Below are 21,137 nucleotides of genomic sequence, written 5' to 3'. Positions count from 1 at the left end.
CAGCCTGGTCCACTGCTTCCCGACTCACTAGACTTGGCTGGGATGCATCCCCCCTGGGACCCCTAGGAAAGCCTCCCAGATGCCATTTGGATGCGTCTGCTGGAAGGCCTCTAGGCAGAGACGTTGGCAAATGCCCATTGTGCCCCAGTGCCAGCCCGTGCCTGGCACCAACTCCACAGCAGTGGACTTCAGCCCCACCCCCACCTGTGGCCCAGAGGCCCCTTTTCCTCAGATCTCACAGGATGTAGCCCAGTGCCTTGAAATGATCCAAATCTGGATTTCCCTGTACCACCCAATCCACTAAAAAGAACCTCCTTCAAAGGTCTGAGGACATGACATGAGGCTGTAGCTGCTTCAAGCCCTCTGCCACCAAGGCAAGGCAGGGCCTTGGAGCTGGACCTGCCCACGTTTAAATCACAGCTCTGCCACTCTCTTGCTGAGTGACACGGGTCCATCACTTTAGGTCTCTTGACCCCAATTTCCTCCTCAGCTCACGGGGTGGTTCAAGGACTCAGCTGATCATGCATTCGAGGTGCTCAGCAGGTCCCTGGCATCTAATAATGCACAATCAAAGGCAGCTTAAACCCTAATGATAAAATGGTTATTTTCCCAATTGCATTTCTAGCCAGATGACCTCGCCGGATGGCGGAGAGGATGAACAGACACAGCACGTGCAAAAACACTCAGCACGGCACCTGGCACGTAGCACTGAACATGGTAGCTGTGAGGATTATGGTTCATAAGGAGGCCTCAGAAAGATGAGGCTGGGGAACACTGCAATGTACCACCTGTTCTACCTGCTCAAAGTGGGTCAGGCTGGAGCTGTGTACCCAGCTGTTGCCATGGCACCCAACACACAGGGAAACACTCTAGCTAGGAGGGTGGCTGCTGCAGGAGTGGAGGCTTGGGCCTGCTTTGCTCAGACACCACCCATGCTGCCACCACCCCCACTCCCTGGGACATGTCAGGGGTCTCCGGGGTTATGGACAGTGTGCTAATAAGCTAAGCAGGTCTCGTCACCCCTGACCCTACCCCACCTCCAAAACAATAGGGCCTTGGCCCTCTGGAGAGGTGGGCTGTGAGGAGGGGCTCCCAGGCTGCAGACCAGGGTGTGTGGCATGGGAGTGGAAGGGTAGGAACCCAGGAACCCTCCTCTGCTGGGCAAAAGCCAAAGCAGCTGTAAAGCAGCCTCAGGTCCCAACGTGTGTGTTCCCTCCAGACACACGTGCCCAGCAGCAAACAGGTACCCAGAGCCCGTAAGTGCCAAGTTGTGTGGGGTTCAATGTCAGCTCTTCCCTCCTCATGCCACTCAGGTTTCATCCAGGATGAGGGCTGGGAAAGCCTGTTTAGGCAGGCTCAGCCGGGTTCAGGGAATCCATGGCCCCTTGCCAAGAGGGAAGAAGGGGAGAGAGAGGTGAAATCCAAACACTGTGGGCTGAGACCTGGAAATTTCCAGGCTTTCCCGGATGAGGGGGCAGGTTTAGGGCAATTGAAAGGCTGACAGGTAGGGTGACAGTGGCCCCAGGGCCTGGGAAGCCAGCTGAGACCTCAGCCTGGGGCTGAATACTAATTCTTCAGTAGGATCCAAGACCCTGCCCCCAGCCCTCAGGTCAGAAGTAGGCCCTCTGCTGACTCCACCTGGTCCACCCAAGACCTAGGAGGGGCTGGGGCCTGGGCCCCTCTACCATAGTAACAACAGCTGCTGCAACAGTCTGCCTGGTCAGACATGGTATACACAGTACCCATTCCCCATCACAACTCTAGGGGTGGGTATGACTTCTCCCATTTCACAGAAGAAGAAACTAAGGCTCAAAGGCAGAACAGGCTAAAAGCACATCCTGAGTTTGAATCTGGGCTCTGCTGTATTAACGCAGAGAAGTCACTCCCTCCTTGAGCCTCTGAGCCACCTCTATAAAATGGGAATAACAACAGTACAGGCCTCCCCCAACCTCCACTCTGCTCCATGGCATAGTCAACAGGTTAAGTGAGAGGTGCCAGTAAAACAGGGAGCAAAGCACCAGTAATTGCTGGTTCTTGGAATCAGAGAGGTTAGGTAACTTGCCCTAGGTCACCCGGCCACTCACTGGCTGACCCCAGGCCCTAGCTCTGAGCACCACAGCCCTTTCCCAGAAAGGCTGGGCTACTCTGTGGGTGGCCACGGGATCACAGGCTTCCCAGGCAACGAGGACAGCCTCCCACCCCCACAGAAAAGGGCAGCCCTTGTCTGAATTCCTCAGATAAGCAGCTCCCAGCCTGAGCGGACCCAAGTGCACAGAAAAGACACCCCACCCTGTCCCACACTGGAGATTCCTAAATCTGGGTTAGGCTGTATGCCTCCTCTCCCTCCTCCCAGCAGAACATTTGACCACCAGATTCATCCAACAGGTCTCCAAACAGGCCAAGTTCAGTTGACAACTGCAAGCCACTTACTCCCTCTTTCTGGGCCTCAGTTTCTCCATCTGTAACAGGCACCCCATCTCAGAACTGTGAGGCAGCTCCAGCTAACTGGGCCCACAAGGAGGCCTGAGGAGCAAAGGGACAGACCAAGGAAGGGAGCCAGTGGGTCACAGGCACTGGGCCAGGCCCTGCACCGCATTCTCTCTGCTGAAACTTCTTCACAACTGTGACAGAGAGACCTGTATTGGGCCCACAAAGTGGCCGAGCTAGGACTCAAACTCCCATCTGTCACACTCCAGGACTATGTGACCCCAGATGGGCCCAGGCAGTGGGCGCAGCTTGGGAACTCAGCCGCCCTCAGCAATGAGCCGGGCAGCTGGACCTGCAGGATGGGGAAGAACACAAAAACTAAACTTGACCGAGCCTCTTTCTTTCAGAGAGGGCAGCAGCCTCCTTGACAAGGGCATTTGCAATGCAAAGCAGTCCAGCTCCAGCCAGAAGAGGGCAGTGACTCAGAGGGGGCTGGGCAGGCCAAAATCCAGCCACCACTCTCCAGCCAGACCAGGAGTGCCTGGGGCTGTACCTTCCCAGGAGCCAGGGAGTGCCAGGGAACCTGTGGCTGGCCCGGGCTCTAAATCATATGACAGCCCGAGTGGCCAGCTGGGTGCAAGATGCCCTGGAACACTCCTCCCCTTCTCAGCCCTTCGAGGCCAAACCCCACTGGGCTCTTCATACAAGTCTGCAGAATGGGCCTACTGTGGGCTGTGTGCAAGGCCCCATGAGGGGGCTGAAACAACAGACCCCCAGGTATCCGGCTGGTCACCTGCAGATGGGTGCCCAGCACCCTTCCAGCTTCCTCAGGCCTCAGACCTCTCAGATCACTCAGTCCTGCCTTGTGCAAACCTGCCCCAGACACACATAATCTCCAGGACTCTCTGGACCCCAAGAGGCACTTCCACACTCGCCAAGTGACTAGATCTGGCTCATTAGCCCCCTTCCCTGCAGGGATCCCTGCCCCAGCTCCTACCTTGACGACAAGCTGACAAAATCCCCGCCATCCAGCAGCCGGACCTTGCAGAAGAGGACCCCATTCACGAAGGGGACCGCAGTCAGCTCCTCCAGGGTGAAAGTGGTTTGGAATTTGAATTTCTTCTTCTTCATCAAAAAAGCCATGAGCGAGTTCCCTGAGTCTGAAGCCCCGAAGGCCAAAAAAAGGGGGGGAGCCAGAAATCCCCAGGATTCCTTTCCCTACACCACACCCCCTCCTCAAAACACCAGAGCCGGATCCCGCCCAGATGGTAGCTGAGGCGGCAGAGCGGATGGGGATCTGAGTCCAGAGGGCCCTGGTCTGAACTACCAGTCCAGTTCGCAGGCCGGCTGGCTTCACCCTCGGGGAGCTGGGGCTTGGAGGGGTTCGGAGTGGCCGGGGGCTTCACCGGCATGTAAACACTGGGGCATGGCCCAGGAGTCAAGGGAAGGGGTGGCGGGCGGCGCGCAAGCGGCCGCGCTGGCGGACAGCATCCCGAGCCGCGGTCCCTGGGGAGCTCACGCCGCGCGACTGGACGCGGCGGGCGGACCGGTGAGACTGAGAGCGATGGGCGGCCCGGTGAGGCCGAGGGCGGCCCCGCCCCCGCCCCGCTGGCGGCCGGGGGTAGGCGCCCACGCCGCGCCCACGCCGCGCCCACGCTCCCGCTCCTGGGTGCCAGGCAGCCGCACAGGTAAGTCCGGGGAGGCTGAGGGCACCCCCAGGGGGCGGCCGGGAGTTCTGGGGGCCTCTCCGGGAGGCGCGTCGGGGACGCTCCGGGCCAGGAACGTCAGGCCACTGCCCCCTCCCGGCGGGCACCGGGCCGGGCTCCAGGCAGCAGGGGCGCCGCCTCCTCCTCGGTCTTGGGTCCTGCTCCGCGGGTCCCGCTCCGCGGGCCCCGGCGGAGCTGAGGCGCCCCTCCGGCCGGCCGGTGGCGCCCACCTCACCCACCTCACCCGCCGCCTCTGGCCAGCACCCCCGCGAGCAGCAGCGCCGCCGCCTGCGATCCCGATGCCACCGCCCGCCAGACGCTGCGCGGCCCAGCTCGGAGAATGCCGAGGCCCAGCGCGGCCGCCCGCGGAGCCGCCGCTGAGCGCGGGAGGGGCGGGGCGCCGGGGGCTCAGCCCGCCCACGATTGGGCGGCCCGGCGGGGCGGGAGCGGAGTGCGATTGGCGGACGGCGGCGTGGGGCGGGACTCGCGGGAGGCCGCGGCAGCTCGAGGCGTTCGGATTGGTGCGTCGCCCATCTGGGCCCGCCTCCTCGGTCCGGGCGGAGCGGAGAGAAAAGGCTAGGGGCCCTGGGGAGGCAGTGGGAGGTCGCGGGGCGGAAAGCCGGGGCCGGCAGGCCGGCAAAGAGAAGGGCGCGAGCAAAAGAAAAGGAGAAACAATGACGAGAAGAAACAATATGAGCACTATGGCTGAAGTGGCCCTCCAGTGTCCTTCCAGATTTGAGTTCATTGACGAGTAGATCAGGCCCGGAAGGTAGCGAGTCCCATTTTTCAGAAAACACACCCAAGAGAGGTGGCCGGAACTAGACCATGCAGGTGTTTGGCTTCGAATCTCTATTTCTCAGCACTGAGGAGGAAAGTGCCTGCAAAGGCTTCGCCAGGGCTTGAGTTAAAGCAGTTCATCACGCAACCTGTGATAGAACCATCTTCTCCCTTTCCAAGCTTCTATCAAAGCCTTTTGTTGTTGATTAGCTTCTTACCTAGTTATGGCTGGTCTCCCTGACTGCATTAACTGCCCTGGACACAGAGACCAATTCAGGAGCTTTTTATTTCCCAGGCCTTCAACATATTGCAGTTCATTGATTCAGTCCCCAAATGTTTAGGTGCCTCTGAGCCAGGCTTGGATTTAGGAGTGAGACTGGTGGGCCTGCCATCTCCAACCTCGCCAAGCTCAAGATCAGGTGGAGAAGCAGACAGGGACACAGGCAGAGACAAATCTGGTGGATGAGGACTGTAATGGGGGACTTAACAGGGAGCTCAGTGGAGGCAGGGGTGGAGGGGAGGGGACTCAGAGAGAATGCCTCACAAAGTTATCCAAGCCACTGGCAGGATGCATACCCTGAGTCATGCAGGGTCTAGGCAGAGGGAGCCTCAAGAGGCCTGGCAACCAGAGAGTGCAATGCCCACAGAAAGCTGTGAGTACCTCCATGCTCCTGCGTTGTGGCTCTTTGAGAGATGCAGGAGGCGAGAGGTATGGCTGGAAGGCCTGTAATGGCTGGATCTTGCAGAGTCTTGTAGATCAGAGGAAGGAGGGGAGCTACGCACACGTTTTGAGCGGGAGAGTGACCCAGACAGATTTGCTTTTTGTTAGAAGAAGGTTGCTCTGACTACAGGTAGTGTGGAAGAGAGAAGATGGGAAACAGGGGTGAGGGGCCTGTTGTGGTGATCCAGGCCAGAGATGATGACAGCGGAACCACAACACTGCAGGAAAACTGGAGTCCGAGAAGCATTTGAAAGACAGAATCAAGTGCACTTGGGGATGAGTTCGGTTGGGCCATGTATCTGAGGACTCAGATTTCTGATTCCCTCCTGATTCCCAGCCATAAAATGGGTGGCAACCTGTACTTCTCTCCAGTTTGTCCCATAATTTGAAAAACACAGTTAGCCAGATAGGAGAAGAATGATAATAGCAGCTCCCAGTACTTTTATGTATCCCCATGTACAGCCAGGGAAGTTGAGGCCCGGAGAGTTTAAATTACTTGACTAGGGTCCTGACCCTGGAGCACAGGCATTAGAGTGCTAAGCTGTGCTGCTCACACTGGGGTAGGAGTGGGGGTTCTCACTAATCCTGGCTGGACCTGCTCCACAGGGGAAAGGCCTGTGGCTATCTGACCCCAGAAGGGGATTTCAGAGGAGGGAGCCAGCCAAGGATGTCCCAAGGCCTGGCTGACTTCTCAGCTATGACCGTGAGTAACCCCAGGCCTCTCCAACAGGAAGCAGGGTGGGCCTGGCTGCCAGACTTAGCTCTGGTGGGGTATTTATCTCTCTGAGCCTCTGGGCTGGGAACCCAGGAAGTTTCCCTTCCCTCATTTCCTAGATGGGTCCTGGTTAAGGGAGAGAGCTAGGTGCCAGGACAGGATGCTGCATTTGGGGCGAGACAAGCCTGAGTTAGGATCCTGGTTCTGCTGCATATTGGTAGTATGGCCTTGGTTTGAAACACCAAGGCTCAGGGACTCCAAACCGAGAGGGGGTTCAGTATGGTCTGGCTAGGATCGCTTGCCCTGGAGCCAACAGAACTGGGTCCGAAATCTGGCTGACACAACACCAACACCTGTGTCACACACACTTTGGGTATAGTTTTGCATGCATAGGAAGGAATCTTGAAGGAGACACTCTAAACTTTCCCATCTCTGAGCCACAGTTTCTTCGTCTGTAAATTAGGAATAAGAATATCAACCTTTGGGACTTCCCTGGTGGTCCAGGGGTAAAGAATCCACCTTCCAATGCAGGGGACAGGGGTTCGATCCCTGGTCAGGAAACTAAGATCCCACATGCCGCGGGACAACTAAGCCCTGGTGCCACAACTACTGAGCTCGTGCTCCACAACTAGAACCCGCGTGCCGCAAACAACGGGGCCCATGCACTCTGGACCCCGCCTGCCACAACTAGAGAGAGAATAAAAACCCACACACCACAACTAGAGAGAAGTCCACGCCACAAACAGAGAGAAGCCCGCGCCGCAACGAAGACCCTGAGTGCCACAACGAAGACCCGATGCAGCCAAAAATATAAAGAAAATAAAGAAAGAGAATAAATAAATATTTAAAAAAAAAAAAAAAGAATATCAACCTTTCCAGAAGAGGCTGTGCCTGCAAAAGGCTCAGGCCTGGAGGGACGCGGGGATCTGAGTGAGAAGTCAGCAGGGAGCTCCAGGCTGGTACTTCCTTACTTCCCCAGCCCCCTAAATTCCCAAGCATAGCCTGTCCTTCCTCCCTGAGGCCCTGACCGGACATATGAGGAAACCAGTACCTAATAAGATAATTCAGACAAGTAAGTGGTCTGGAAAAGGAATCCCAGGAGAATTTGAGAGAGGATGATCGGATTGGGAGTCCTGATTTAGATGATCAAGGAAGGCCTCTGCAAGGCGTTATCTCAGCCCAGACCTACATAAGAAGGGGGCCCCAAGCACAGGAAGCTCTGGGAGCAGAGGCAGGAGCTGGCATGTTTCCAGGACTCTGTGTGCCTGGAGGGGAGTGTGTGGAGGGAGGAGAGAGAGGCGTGGAGTCAGGCAGGAGCCGGCTCACGTGGACCCTCTGGGCCTGGGAGGAGTTTAGGTTTTAGTCTAAGCCCAAAAGGACACCATGGGAGGATGTAACCAGGTTGGTGACAAGATCCAAAATACCTTTATGAAAGTGCTTTCCAGTTGTTTGGAAGGTTGTTTCCGGTTCTTTCCGTTCTTTGGAGAACGGATTGATCGACAGCAGGCGAAAACAGAGGCAGGCAGACAGGTGAGGAGGCTATTACAGCCATTCCAACGGGAAACTGGTGGCTCAGACCACGGTGGAGCCAGAACAATGGGAAGAGAGAGGGAACACTTGTGGAGAAGTGATAATAGTTACCCACTAGAACTTTTGAATATTCCCAGGATTTTGAATTTGACTGAATGGCACCAGGTTCTCCTAGTCAGGAGGTAAGTGAGCACTAAGCACTGGAATAGGAGTGAGGGAGGAGTAGAGGGGAATGGAGGAACTGCGTGGGACATCAGCCTGTAGAACAGAATCACAGCTGGAGAAAGTGGGGGTACCCTTAGAGAATCCTTACCTTTATCTGGCCCTAGACAAACTCCTGTGATGCTATCTTCTTCTCTCTCGTTACAGCATGAGCTTCACAGGATCAGACACCTCACCCATGGTGTCCCCACATCCAGTTCATGGCCTGTCACATGATAGACAGTCAATAAATGGCTGTCCAAGGGATGGATGCATATATATCACGCATATGCATATACCATACATATGTATGGATGTATATATGAATGGATAGATGTGTGGATGGACGGATGGGTGGGTGGACGGATGACCGTAGATTTAACCTTGTCATCTCCTATTTTAAAACTCCTTGGTGTTGCCAATAACTATCAAAATTCAATATGCACAAGTCCATTTAAAGTAAGTTACCCAGGGCTTCCCTGGTGGCGCAGTGGTTGAGAGTCCGCCTGCCAATGCAGGCGACACGGGTTCGTGCCCCAGTCCGGGAGGATCCCACATGCCGCGGAGCGGCTGGGCCCGTGAGCCATGGCCGCTGAGCCTGCGCGTCTGGAGCCTGTGCTCCGCAACGGGAGAGGCCACAACAGTGAGAGGCCCGCGTACCGCAAAAAAAAAAAAAAAGTAAGTTACCCAATAGCAATACTCACACATGTGTACAAAGTTACATGTGCAAGATAGCCCTGCACCATTATATATTATATGAAAATATTGGCAGCAGCCTGATGTCTGACAGTAGGAAGAGGGGGTCTTTGAGGGGAAGGACTGTGTTTTGTGCCTTGCTCCATCCTCAGCACCTGGGATAATACCCAGTACCCAACAGGGTTAAATAAATACATATTTGTGGAATGAAGGGAAGCATCATCAGTGAGATGCTATCCAGCTATTGAGAAGGTTGCTGGAGATGTGTGTGCCAAGGTGGAAGATGTCCACCCTATCATGGCAAAGCAAGCACAGACAATATATAAAGGATGAGCTTATTTTTTTTTTTGTTTTTATTTCTTTTAGGATGAGCTTATTTTTGTCAAGAAAAATAGACCTATGTGTGCATAGAAGAGAATCTTGAAGGATACACTAAATTGTTACCGGAGGCTTTCAACTAAGGAGGGGGTTTGGGGGGGAAATGTTTATTATTTTAATGAATATTCTGGGATATTGTTTGGTTTTTGTAATATGTTAGATTTATTTTATAATTTAATAATATATAATTATAAGGATATTATTAACAAAAGGCCTTCCATGCTTGTCCAGCACCCTCTGGATAAAGTAAAAGTTTCTTTTCTTTTTTCTTTCTTTTTTTTTTTTTTTTTTAGGTAAGAAGTGGATTTCTTTAGAGAGATACACATTCCATAGACAGAATGTGGTCCATCTCAAAAGGTGAGAACGGCCTTGGGAGAAACACACTTCACAGACAGAGTGTGGGCCATCTCAGAAGGTGAGAGAAAGTCAAAGGTTCTTAGAGAAAAAAAAAAAAAAGTTCTTAGCCAGGCATTCAGTCCCTTCTGGAATCAACTGCTCAGCCTCTCCCTGCCTGCCCTGCTCGGACCCCTGCAGCCCTGCTCAAAGGTCCTGGCCTTGTCCTCTTGCCCACCTGGTGACACCTACTCAGTGTCAGGCTTCAGCTCAAGCATCCTCTCCCACCCCATTCCCCCACATCAGGCACAATGTTCACTCCCTGCTCTGCGTCCCCAAGTTACCAACCATCTGTGTGCGGAGAAATGAGGGCTCGGCCTTCTGTTTTCTGTCACAATAACTGGTGTGTCCTTGGCATTCATTGGAAGGGAGGTGGGAGGGCGGGAGGAATAAACGGAAGAAAGGAAGAGAAAATGAAAGGAAGAAAGAAAGGGGAAATTGAGGTTGGGATGGAAAATGCCACTTGCCCAAATCACCCTGAGGGCAGGCAGCTACCCAGCTGGCCTGCTCTCTCAGTCACCTGACAGCCAGCACAGAGCGCCACACCAAGCCGTTTTCCCAGCGCTGCTTGCCACAGGCGCTCAGTGCTGATTCAGTGGTGACTCGGCTCCAATTATTTGCAGAACTGGAATGACAGCTGAGCCACCCCAGCAGCTGACCAAGGGCGTATCGATTTGTGCTAGGCTCCTTGGGAATATCTGAGCCAGTCACACATGAAGATAAAGGCTCCAAAGAACCCACCCACGGTGATCTGTCCTGCTTAAACCTCCCACGGCCAAGTCCACAAGTCTCCCCATTGATCAGCCAACTCTGCCCTTTCCAACCCAAGCCTGACCATCACTCGCGGAGAGTAGTCATGGTTCAGAACACGGGATCTGGAGTCAGGCAGCCTGGGTTCCAGCCCAAGGCTTACTGAGTCAAAGGGTATTTACATATTTACTGTTGAGAGATGCTGCCAAACTGCCTTCCAAAAAGTTGGACCCATTTATACTCCCACCAGCAGTATAAGACAGTGCCCGTTCCCATACTTTCTCCATCTTTACCAATCTGTTTCAAAACAAAAAAAACAAAACACCCTCTACTACCATGCTTGCATTTCTTGCACTAGCATCTTTTCATCTTGTTTTGGCAATTTGAATTTCTGTAAATTGCCTGGCTGTATCCTTTGTCCATTTTTAAAAATTTGAGTTGTCATCTTTTTGTTATTTATTTGTAGTAGCTTATTACATATTTGGATATCAACCTCTGTTATAAATGTTAAAGTATTATTTCCACTTAATCAGTGGTCACTGGACTTTGTTTATGGTGTCCATTTGCCTCACAGCAGCTCTTACCAAACCCCAGCTAAGAGATAGGAATCCACCTACTTCAGTGGAGAGAGCACTGGATTGGGAGTCAGGAACCTGGGTTTTGACTTCTACCTCTGTCATTGATTCACTGTGTGACTTTGAACCAGTCCCTGACCTCTCTTTCACTATCTGCTAAGTAAGGGCATTGAATTGAGTGGCCTCTGTAGACCTGTCTACCTCTGTGGTCTAGACAAGCACTATTAATAGAACTTTCTGCAATGATGGAAATGTTCCATCTCTGCACTGTTCAATATGGTAACCACTAGCCACATGTGGCTATTGAGCACTTAAAAATGTGACCAGGGCTTCCCTGGTGGTGCAGTGGTTGAGAGTCCGCCTGCCGATGCAGGGGACGCGGGTTCGTGCCCCGGTCCGGGAAGATCCCACATGCTGCGGAGCGGCTGGGCCCGTGAGCCATGGCCGCTGAGCCTGCGCGTCTGGAGCCTGTGCTCCGCAACAGGAGAGGCCACAACAGTGAGAGGCCCACGTACCACAAAAAAAAAAAAAAAGTGACTAGTGTGACTGAGAAACTGAATTTTAAACTCCATTGAATTTAAATAAAAAACTTAGATAGCCACAGGTGGCTAATGACTACCGTATTACACAGTGCAAGTCCGGACGGTCTAGATGCCCCACCTCTGAGTATGCTGTAATACAGTTTAATTAAGGCAGCAATGGAGAGTCCCTGTTTTACTTGGGGAAGGTCATTCAGCCTCTCTGAGCCTCAGTTTTCCCATCTGTCCAGTGGGGCCACAGCAGTCCCTATCTCCTGGGGTTGTTGGCCAGATTTGATTAGTGAGTGGGTGAAGGCCAAGGCCCAATGCCTGACCCGACACTGTGTAAAATCAGGCCAGATTCCCAGGTTGAAACATGAGAGTGTGTTTACCCCATTTTCATCGTGTCCAGAGACCCATGGGTGGCTTTCCCCAGAGCTGCCCGTCTTCCCCTACAGCTTCAAGGCCAGACTTATTTTCTTGAACCAGGGCTTCGGCTCCAGCATGTCTTCAGCCCAGGATTCCAGATCACTGATGGGACAAAGTCCAAACTTCAGCCTGTGTTCCCACCTCTGAGCGCTGGCCCTACCCTTGCAGTATTGTCATTAATACAACCTGCAGGTCAGCCCAGCCACCTCACCACCTTCCCCCTCTGTCTGTTGCCTACCCCGGCCTTCCAAGGTCTGCCAAGCACTTCATTCATTCATTTTTCATTCACAGATGTTTATCACGCCATCTGCTCTGGGACTGGGGCTATAGTGGCAGGCATGTAGATGTGGCCCAAGTGATGAGAGCTGTGATACACCTGGAGGTCAGGAGGAGCTCAGGGGGAAGTGAGAACACAGAAGAGGCCTGGCCTGGTGTGTGTGGTCAGGGCAGACTTTTCTGAGGAAGTAGCATGTAAGCCTGAGCCTGAGCAATGGGTAGTAGTCAGCCAGGAGAGAGGGGAGTTGGTGGAGAGGAAAGACTAAGCTGAGAGAATATAGGAGCCCAGGATCTGTGAGAGGCGAGGGCAGGCCTAGAAAGGTAGGCAGGCCCCATCCTACAGGAGGGCCTTGCAGGCCGTGTTAATGAGGTTGTGCTTTATGCTAAAGGTAAAGGGGAGCCATGGAAGGTTTTAGAGAGAGGATGATGTGATTATTCCAGGCCAGCTCCCTACGTGGCCTGGAAGATTCAGGAATTTCGGGAATCCCCTGGCAGCCTAGTGGTTAGGACTTGGTGCTCTCATTGCCAGGGGCCCGGGTTCAATCCCTGGTCGGGGAATTAAGATCCCACAAGCAGCGTGTGGCCAAAAAAAAAGGGAGTTTAGCCTCTTTAACTTTCCCTTCTCTGCCTGCCACCTGTATCTCAAGATACATCATGAACACACAGTTCCCGGGGCCTTCCTTTTGTTTAAAGCAACCTGGGTTCAAATCCCAGCCCTAAAAAAAAAAAAAGAAAAGAAAAATCCCAGACCTATCGCTTCAAGCAAGTTATTAGCCTCTTTCAGTGTCCTCACCCATAAAATGGAGATAATGACACCTTTGCACAGTTATACAAGTTATGAGGGGAAAGTGTATGGCACAGAGCCACTCTGGAAATAGAGTCCAGTTGAATTCCTTCTGTGCAAAGTCAAATGAAAGCCATGGAGGGGGCCTCTGAGCGTTTCCTGAAAGGGCAGGCAGAAGTCCCATTTCTGGGAAGTGTCACTGTGGCCCTGTTGGCCTCGACCAGGGTAGAGGGAGGGATTTGGCTGAGGCCTTTCTCAGGCAGACTGACCGTGTGCTAGGCGACCTCGAAGGGGACCTCCAGAGCTAGGCTTGGTCTTCTGAACCTTTTCAGACCCCCACCCAGCAGACCAGGAGTCGGCAGGTGGACCCTGAACTTACATAACTGGTCAGGAGTCCGACACCTTTCACCCAGTGATCAGGGCTGTGTTTACTGAGAAGAGGTGTTCCCAGGTCACCTCCCTGTCCTCTTAGGTAACTCCCTACCTCTTAGGCATACACACAGCCCTTTAGCCCTTGCTGAGCTCTGCTTATTTTATGATTTCTTAGTCACAGTGCCTGGTGTTACTGTCAGCAGCAGCTATTTTTTTTAAATTGAAGTATAGTTGATTTACAATGTTGTGTTAATTTCTGTGGTACAGCAAAGGGATTCAGTCATATATATAGATAGATAGATAGATAGATATAGATATAGATATTGAATATAGTTCCCTGTGCTATACAGTGGAGCCTTGTTGTTTATCCATTCTATATATAATAACAGCTATTATTTTTAAATGTGAAAATCATCAGTGGTACCATTTAGTGGTGAGGCACTGGGGAATCAGTGGGGGACAGGGGCTGCAGCAGGGACCAGGGTATGAGTCCCAGACTCCTTCACTCATTAGCTCCATGACCTGGAGCCAGTCGCTTGGAGACACTGAGCCTCAATTTTCACAGCTGTAAAATGGGTTTAGTGACCATACTTACCTCATGAAATTCTTCTGAGGATTCTACAAGGTAGTAATGTACATAAAGGGCGTTGTAAATTACCTGGCATAGGGGAAGCACTCATCAAATGTTAGCTATTAACATCACACCGTGTTTTGTAACCTGTCCCTTCCACTCAACTCACCATGAAACTCTTTCCAGTGACAGTGAGGAATTCAACACTTGGGATTTTCTAACGCATCCCAAACTCCTGACTGGGAACTGGGAATCCCGCATTTTACTCTCCTGCTTGGCTTTAGGGCCCCACCCTCCCAGACCTTAGTCCCCACTGCCCACTTGTAGAACAGCAGGGGAGTGGGGTGGAGGTTGATGCTTGCTAAGGGCCCTGTTCTCTGATTCTGCGTTTCAGAACTACAGACCCCAGACCCTGCCCCTCACCCTTTCCTTCCTTCCTTCCTTCAACAAATACCTCCCAGGGTTCAAATTCCAACTCTGCCACTACTTGGCTGTGTAACCTTGGACAAGTTATGTAACCTCTTTATGCCTCTGTTTCCTGATCTCTAAAATGGAAATATAGTACCTATTTCCCAGGGATGTTATGAGTAATGATTTTTGTAAAGTGCTTAGAATAGTGCCTGTTCGACTAGATCAAAAACTGAGTGCCCGTTCTGTGCCACGCAGTGGTGTAAGCACTGGGGGTACAAGTGTGAACAATTGGGTAAGAGTGGTGATCTCACTGAGGTTTTGTTGGCGGGGAGGGTTGAAATCAGCACGGCGATACAGTGATGCGGCCCCAAGGCAGGGCAGTGTTGACCATTCTCCTGCAAGGGGTTGGCTTTCAGGGAGGCCCTGATGCTCTGATGCTGTCACTTCTCTTTGTCTAAGCAACAGCTTCTGTGTATTGACCTCGCCCTGGGGGCCCATGCCCCAGGCTAAGCCCTGTGCTCCCAAGTTCTCCTCAAAAGCCAACAGCCTGCAGGGGATTCCATCACTGCTATAGACCAAATGTTTGTTTCCACCCCCTCAAAGTCATATGTTGAAACTCTAACCCCCAGCGTGATTGTATTTGACAGTGGGGACTTTTGGAGGTGCTTGGGTCATGAGGTGGAGTCCCCATGAATAGGATTAGCGCCCTTATAAAAGAGATCCCAGAGAGCTCCCCTGCCCCTTCTGCTATGTGAGGACACAGCAAGAAGACAGGCTCTCACCAGTCACCGAATCTGCCAGTACCTTGATCCTGGACTTCCCTGACTTCAGAACTGTGAGAAATAAATTTCTGTTGTTTGTAAACCACCCAGTCTGTGGTGTTTTTGTTATAGCAGCCAGAACAGACTAAGACAGTCGTTATCCCCATTTCACAGAAGAGTTCATGTCCATTGCCCCTCCCAGGCCAAGCACATAACAGGGGGCCGGTGAGTGAGTGGAAGAAAGAAGGAAGGAACAAATGAACACATAACACTACTGACACTAATCCTTCCACGGGGTAAGCATCATGCTGGGGCTCAGGAGCCCTCTTGCTCTTGGAGGGCAGGGAGCTCCATTGTACATGCTTGTGGCCACCATACAAGGCTCAGCGGAAACATCCTCTAGACTGTGCCGTTGTCACTGTCCCGTCCTCCCCCCATCATCACAGCTGACACTTCCCTGAGCCTTAGTATGTGCTCCAGGCACTGATCTAAGGTTTTTAGCAGATGAACTCTTTCAATCCTCACAACAGTCCCACGAGGTATGTCCCATTTCACAGATGAAGAAACTGAGGCACAGACAGGTGATGTCATGCCCAAGGTCATACGGGTAATCGATGATGGAGCTGACTTCAAATCCAGGCAGTCTGGATCCTGGGCCTGAGCTCTTCACCACCGTGTTATCCAGACTTTCTCTTTCTCTTTTTAGTCACTGCTCTGCTGATCTCAAATGTAGCACATGCTCTGAAGCAGACTGAAAGGAGAAATCAGTGGCAGGAGGAAAACTGGAAAATTCACAAATATGTGGAAATTAAACAGCACACTCTTAAGCACTCAATGGGTCAAAGAAGAAATCTCAAGGGAAATGAGAAACTATCTTGAGAACAAATGAAAACAAAAACACAACATACCGAAACTTATGGGCTACAATGAAAGCAGTAATAAGAGGCAAGTTTACAGTGGTCAATGCTTACATTAAAAAAGAAAGATCTCAGGGAGTTCCCTGGTGGCCCAGTGGTTAAGATTCGGTGCTTTCACTGTAGGGGCCCAGGTTCAATCCCTGGTCGGGAACTAGGATCCTATAAGCCACACAGCATGGCCAAAAAAAAAAAAAACGATCTCAAAGCAGAAGTAACACATGCTCATCTTTGAAAAATTCAAGCAGCACAAAATAGATAACCAGTGGGAAGCAGCCACATAGCACAGGGAGATCAGCTCGATGCTTTGTGACCACATAGAGGGGTGGGATAGGGAGGGTGGGAGGGAGACGCAAGAGGGAGGAGATCTGGGGATATGTGTATATGTATAGCTGATTCACTTTGTTATAAAGCAGAAACTAACACACCATTGTAAAGCAATTATACTCCAATAAAGATGTTAAAAAAAAATTCAAGCAGCACAATTTCATGCTCTAGAAAGTGAAAGTTTAAAAAGTGACAGTCCCCTGTGATGCCCCCTCCCAGAGATGACCTCCATTAAGATGCTTCAGGTAGCTTTTTTAAAGCTTGTAATACTGGCATCTTAAAAAGAAAGAAAGAAAGAAAAATGGAATAATACAATACACATTGTTTTGTCACTTTTAGGTTGTTTTGTTTGTTTTACTTAAAAGTGACTCTTAGAGGTTTCCCCTTGCTGGAACACTCTCTTTGGGGACTGCAGTTGTCCACGGTGAGGACATCCACACTAGATTTAGCCAGTTCCACCAGGATATGTTTGCAGTCCTTGCAATTTTTAACTACTTCAAGCCACTGCAGTGAGCACCCTTGTAAATGCCCCCTGTGTGCTGATGAAGGATCCCAGGAGGGGAAATTTCCAGATGTGAAATCTCTGGGCCAACAGTCAAGAGCATTTTAAACATTCCCTCCAAGAAGGCAAAACCAGCTTTGCCTGAAGAGCAGGAGACGGTGAGTTCCCTGCCCTCACATAATTGCTGCCACCTCTGCCCAGCTGGTTAGTATGAGCCCAAGCCATCGTCTTGCCCTGTTGAGTGGTGCCTGACCCTCAAGAGTGACCCAGCCTCCCGTGTTGACAGCCCCTCTGTGCCGTTGGGGTCCAGAAATTGACCATTCTTGTCGAGAATGTCATCAGATGCTGAGGCTGAAGCGCTTCTCGCAAACCCCAGCGTTTGCTCTTGAACTCATCTAGGAAAGCCCCAGTGACCACAGTGAGCCCTTGGAAAGACGCCAGGGCTGCTCCATAGACCACTGGGGCCCCTCTCTCGAGGTGACCAGTGGCCAGACTGGCGTCTGATTAGCATCTCTACGCTTGGGTAGCCGGATCGGCTGAATACCCTTCCAGAATCCAGCAAGTAGCTTTTTCCCTGAATCATCATGACTCCCGCAAACTGGGCACTAAAGTGATTAGCGTCCTTCCGGGCCACTTGTTAGCAAACAGCGATTGAATACATCCACGGGTTTGTCCTGCTGCCACCTCGGACAGCTGTGGGCATTTGACGGTGACTGGGGAGGTGAGGCAGGGTCACAGAGAGGCAGGGCCAGTCATCTAGAGGCCAGGGCAGGGTCATTATCATGCCTTCTCACCTTTGCCTGGGGTGACCCTCAGCAAAGCTCTTACCTAATCTCAGGCATGCTGTACATGTGGTTCCCTCTCACCTGGACCTCTTCCTACCATAGACTCTGCCCTCTCCGCTTTGCCTCCCTCACTCCTTGTCACTCTGTAGACCTCAGCTTCAGCATCAGTTCTGCAGGGAAGCCCTCCCTGATCCCTCCAAGCAAGGATGGTCCCTTTCTAGATTCTCTTAGAGTACCAAGCTTGCAGCTCTTAAAACAACAGCGACAGCTCCTGATGTGGGTCATTGCTATTTGCATCATTTTCCCCAGGCCCACAAGGAGGACGTCTGTATCCCAGTGCCTGGAACAGTGTCAGACACATGCCAGCACCTGAAGGGGCAGTGGTTACGAGCATGACATCAAAGCCAGGCTGCCCAGGTTTGAATCCCACCCCTGTGAACCAGGGCAATTTACTGAATCTCTTTGTACCTAGTTCTCCCATCTGTAAAATGGGGGTGATAGGGGACTTCCCTGGAGGTCCAGTGGTTAAGACTCTGTGCTTCCACTGCAGGGGGCACGGGTTCAATCCCTGGTTGGGGAACTAAGATCCCACATGCTGCATGGCGCAGCCAAATAACTAAATAAAATGGGGGTAATAGTACCTGCCTCTTGGAGTTGTTAGGAGGGCTGCACGAGAGGATGTAATATACGAAGTGCTTAGAATGAGTGCCTGGCCTGTTGAAGGTGCTGGATCAGTGTGAATGTTAGCATTAAACGCTAGTAGTTAGACAAGGGGCTCTGATCGTCTGTGTGTAGCAGGCACTGGTGGCTTCCTACTCGGGGTCCTTCTGCGCGGAAACTGCTTAGCCTGTCGAAGGTATGACTTGCTGTGCTCTGTTGTGGTGGTTGCTGCATCAGCGTTGCCACAATGACACTGCAGCTCTGGTGATGGTCAAGAGCCATCACCATTATCTTTTTTTTTTTTTTTTTTTTTTTGCGGTACGCGGGCCTCTCACTGTTGTGGCCTCTCCCGTTGCGGAGCACAGGCTCCGGACGCGCAGGCTCAGCGGCCACGGCTCACGGGCCCAGCCGCTCCGCAGCATGTGGGATCTTTCCGGACCAGGGCACGAACCCGTGTCCCCTGCATCGGCAGGCGGACTCTCAACCACTGCACCACCAGGGAAGCCCCATCACCATTATCTTGACTCCTCTGTCCACCCCGTGCGTATCTTTTCATACCTGCTCCTACTGACATAGCTGACCTTTCTCCACATAGCCTTGTTCAGATTCCTCAGAGGACTTCTGCCATTGCTGCCCTGGGGGAGGTGACTTAGCAGCTGTCACCAGGGATGTGCACAGACCTGGGTGGGGACCTTCTCCATGGGAGGGGGCTTGGACCAGGCTGTCCTTCTAATACTTGGGCCCCTCAGGACAGCTGCCACATGGGGAGGCACCATGCTGTCTGGAGGCTAAACCACCCAGTCAGATTTTTTGTGTTCGTGTGTGCTCTTGGAGTGTAGTGGACAGCCTTTGAGGAGCCATCCAGCTGGCCCCTGCCCTTTCCCTGAGAACCCTTTGGAAGGCATCTTAGTATACTTGACCCTTCCCCATTGGCTGGATCAAGACTGTGTGCCACGTGACCCAAGGTGGGCCAATGAAGTTCTGTCTTGGGAAATTGGCTCAGAACTACTCTTCGGTGGTCGGTGAATTACCCACCAGCCACAGGCCCAGGGAAGCAGAGAGTGAAGCGGGGAGCCCCTGGCACCGGAAACTCAGGAAGGTCCTGCTGGTTTTCCAGGTGCCTGTTTTGGTTCCTTGGGAGCTGAGCTGCACTGCCTCTTCTTTCTAAATCCCCACCAGCTTAATCCCTCACCCAAGCATGTGTGGGGGCCCCTTACTCATCCAAACCCTGTACACATTTCCCCGCCTCGCTGCCCTCCCTCTGCAGAGGAAATGCTCGGGCCCCTTCCTGGGGTGATTTACTGGTCTAGCCCAGGCTGACCCTTGGGCTTTCCGGGAAGCAGCTGCAGGGCTGCTCTCGTCACTGCCCTGGGGACCGCTGCGCGCGGGGACCAGCTCGCAGGCAGCTCTTGAGTCTCGGTCAACTCCCAGCCTCCAGCTGTACCGGACGGGATAGGGGGAGGAGCCTCCGGGGGTGGGCGGGGCTAGACCCTGCTTAGTCGATTTTCCTCCTGCAAAATGGAAGTTGTTTTATTTATTATAAAATATAAATGCAAACGTGTGGTTGTTAAAAACCGTTACGCAAATGCAGAAAAGTTTAAAGAAAAAAGTCTACTTCACTTCTGATTCCATCACCCAGGAAATGTACACAGCAAGCAAACGCCTTTTTTTCTCCCAGAAAGAAAATCAGACTATGTATACCGTTGGAACCTGCCCGCCCCCTTTTTAAAAAATTTATCAATGTATCAAGAGCGCATTTTTTTCTTCCAGTTTTATTATATAATTGACATACAGCATTGTATAAGCTTAAGGTATAAAGCATAATGATTTGAATCACATACATCGTGGAATGATTGGGGAATTCCCTGGTGGTATAGTGGTTAGGACTCCAAACCGATCCCTGGTCCGGGAACTAGGATCCTCCCCAGCCAAGCCACGGGGCACGGCCAAAAAAAATAAAATAAAATATACATTTTTTTAAAAGAAATGATTATCACAATAAGCTTAGTGAACATCCAGCATCCCTATAGTTACAAAATTAAAGAAATAGACAATTTTTTTCCTTGTGATGAGAACTCAGGATTTGCTCTCTTAACTTTCATATATACCATACAGCAGTATTAATTATATTTATCATGTTGTACATTATGTCCCTAGTGATTATTTAAAACCGGGAGGAGGGCATCTTTTCTAAAAAAATAGCTTTACTGAGTAATTGACATGCAATAAACTACACATATTTAAAGTGTATGATATAGATTTCAACATATGTATACGAGTCCATCACCACATTCAAGATGATGAACGTATACTCCCCTCCAAAAAACTTCCCTTGTGCCACTTTGTAATTCCTCCGGCCACTTCCCAGACGCCCCCCTCAACACACACTCCAGCAACCTCTGATTCTGCTTTTTGTCATTGCAGATGAATTTGCATTTTGTAGTATTTTATATAAATGGAATCATACAGTATGTACTCTTGTTTATCTGGCTTCTAAATAATTAGCGTAATTATCTTCAGATGCATCCATGCTGTATGGATTGATAGTTCATTTCTTTGTATTGCTAAGTAATATTCCATTGTGTGGCTACCCCACAGTTTGCTTATCCATTCATCTGTTGATGGACACTTGAGTTGTTTCCAGTTTGGACCTATGACAAATAAAGCTGTTGTAAACATTTATATATGAGTTTTTGTATGGACCTACACTATTATTTATCTCGGGTAAATACCTTAGAATGGAATGGCTGAATCATGTGATAAGTGTATGTTTAACTTTTTAAGAAACTAGCAGGGTGGGACTTCCCTGGTGGCGCAGTGGTTAAGAACCCACCTGCGAATGCAGGGGACATGGGTTCGAACCCTGGCCCAGGAAGATCCCACATGCCATGGAGCAACTAAGCCCATGTGCCACAGCTACTGAGCCCATGTGCCACAACGACTGAAGCCTGGGCACCC

The 21,137-nt window shown here is 51.5% G+C and overlaps 2 protein-coding genes and 1 long non-coding RNA gene across 6 annotated transcripts in view; 2 read left to right on the top strand and 1 right to left on the bottom strand.

Moving 5' to 3' along the window:
• Nucleotides 1-3,805, bottom strand: part of EEIG1 (estrogen-induced osteoclastogenesis regulator 1) — a 36,317-nt gene extending 32,512 nt beyond the window's left edge. Inside the window, exon 1 of one of the 2 annotated variants that reach the window (XM_027104746.1) lies at nucleotides 3,425-3,805. Coding sequence is in view for 1 of the 2 variants with exons in the window: in XM_027104744.1 (XP_026960545.1) it covers nucleotides 3,425-3,570 (146 nt within the window). In the remaining variant the exon portion in view is untranslated. The remainder of the gene's footprint in view (nucleotides 1-3,424) is intronic. The other variant, XM_027104744.1, reaches the window with a different exon arrangement.
• Nucleotides 3,806-3,818: 13 nt separating this feature from the next.
• On the top strand, nucleotides 3,819-8,645 carry LOC113619658 (translation initiation factor IF-2-like). Of its 3 annotated transcripts, none has more exons than XM_027104747.1 (3): nucleotides 3,819-6,334; nucleotides 8,014-8,058; nucleotides 8,246-8,320. In XM_027104747.1, exon 1 carries the CDS (start codon nucleotides 3,854-3,856, stop codon nucleotides 4,886-4,888), a length of 1,035 nt encoding a protein of 344 aa, XP_026960548.1. In that variant the 5' UTR covers nucleotides 3,819-3,853; the 3' UTR covers nucleotides 4,889-6,334; nucleotides 8,014-8,058; nucleotides 8,246-8,320. The 3 variants fall into 3 exon arrangements, 1 of the variants encoding a protein (XP_026960548.1); XR_003432488.1 differs by lacking the exon at nucleotides 3,819-6,334 and adding an exon at nucleotides 7,113-7,876; XR_003432487.1 differs by lacking the exon at nucleotides 3,819-6,334 and adding an exon at nucleotides 7,113-7,876 and having other exon boundaries at nucleotides 8,014-8,645.
• Nucleotides 8,646-8,707: 62 nt separating this feature from the next.
• LOC113619654 (uncharacterized) lies at nucleotides 8,708-10,823 on the top strand. The gene is made up of 2 exons (XR_003432486.1): nucleotides 8,708-8,755; nucleotides 9,445-10,823. It is a non-coding gene; the product is annotated as an uncharacterized LOC113619654 (long non-coding RNA).
• Nucleotides 10,824-21,137: the final 10,314 nt, after the last annotated feature.

This window comes from Aethalodelphis obliquidens, unplaced genomic scaffold (assembly GCF_003676395.1).
Source record: "Aethalodelphis obliquidens isolate GAN/ISIS:26980383/991018 unplaced genomic scaffold, ASM367639v1 scaffold7, whole genome shotgun sequence".
Lineage (NCBI taxonomy): Eukaryota > Metazoa > Chordata > Mammalia > Artiodactyla > Delphinidae > Aethalodelphis > Aethalodelphis obliquidens.
The sequence above is the reverse complement of the archived record's forward strand: the minus strand, read 5'-3'. Positions and strand labels throughout refer to the sequence as shown.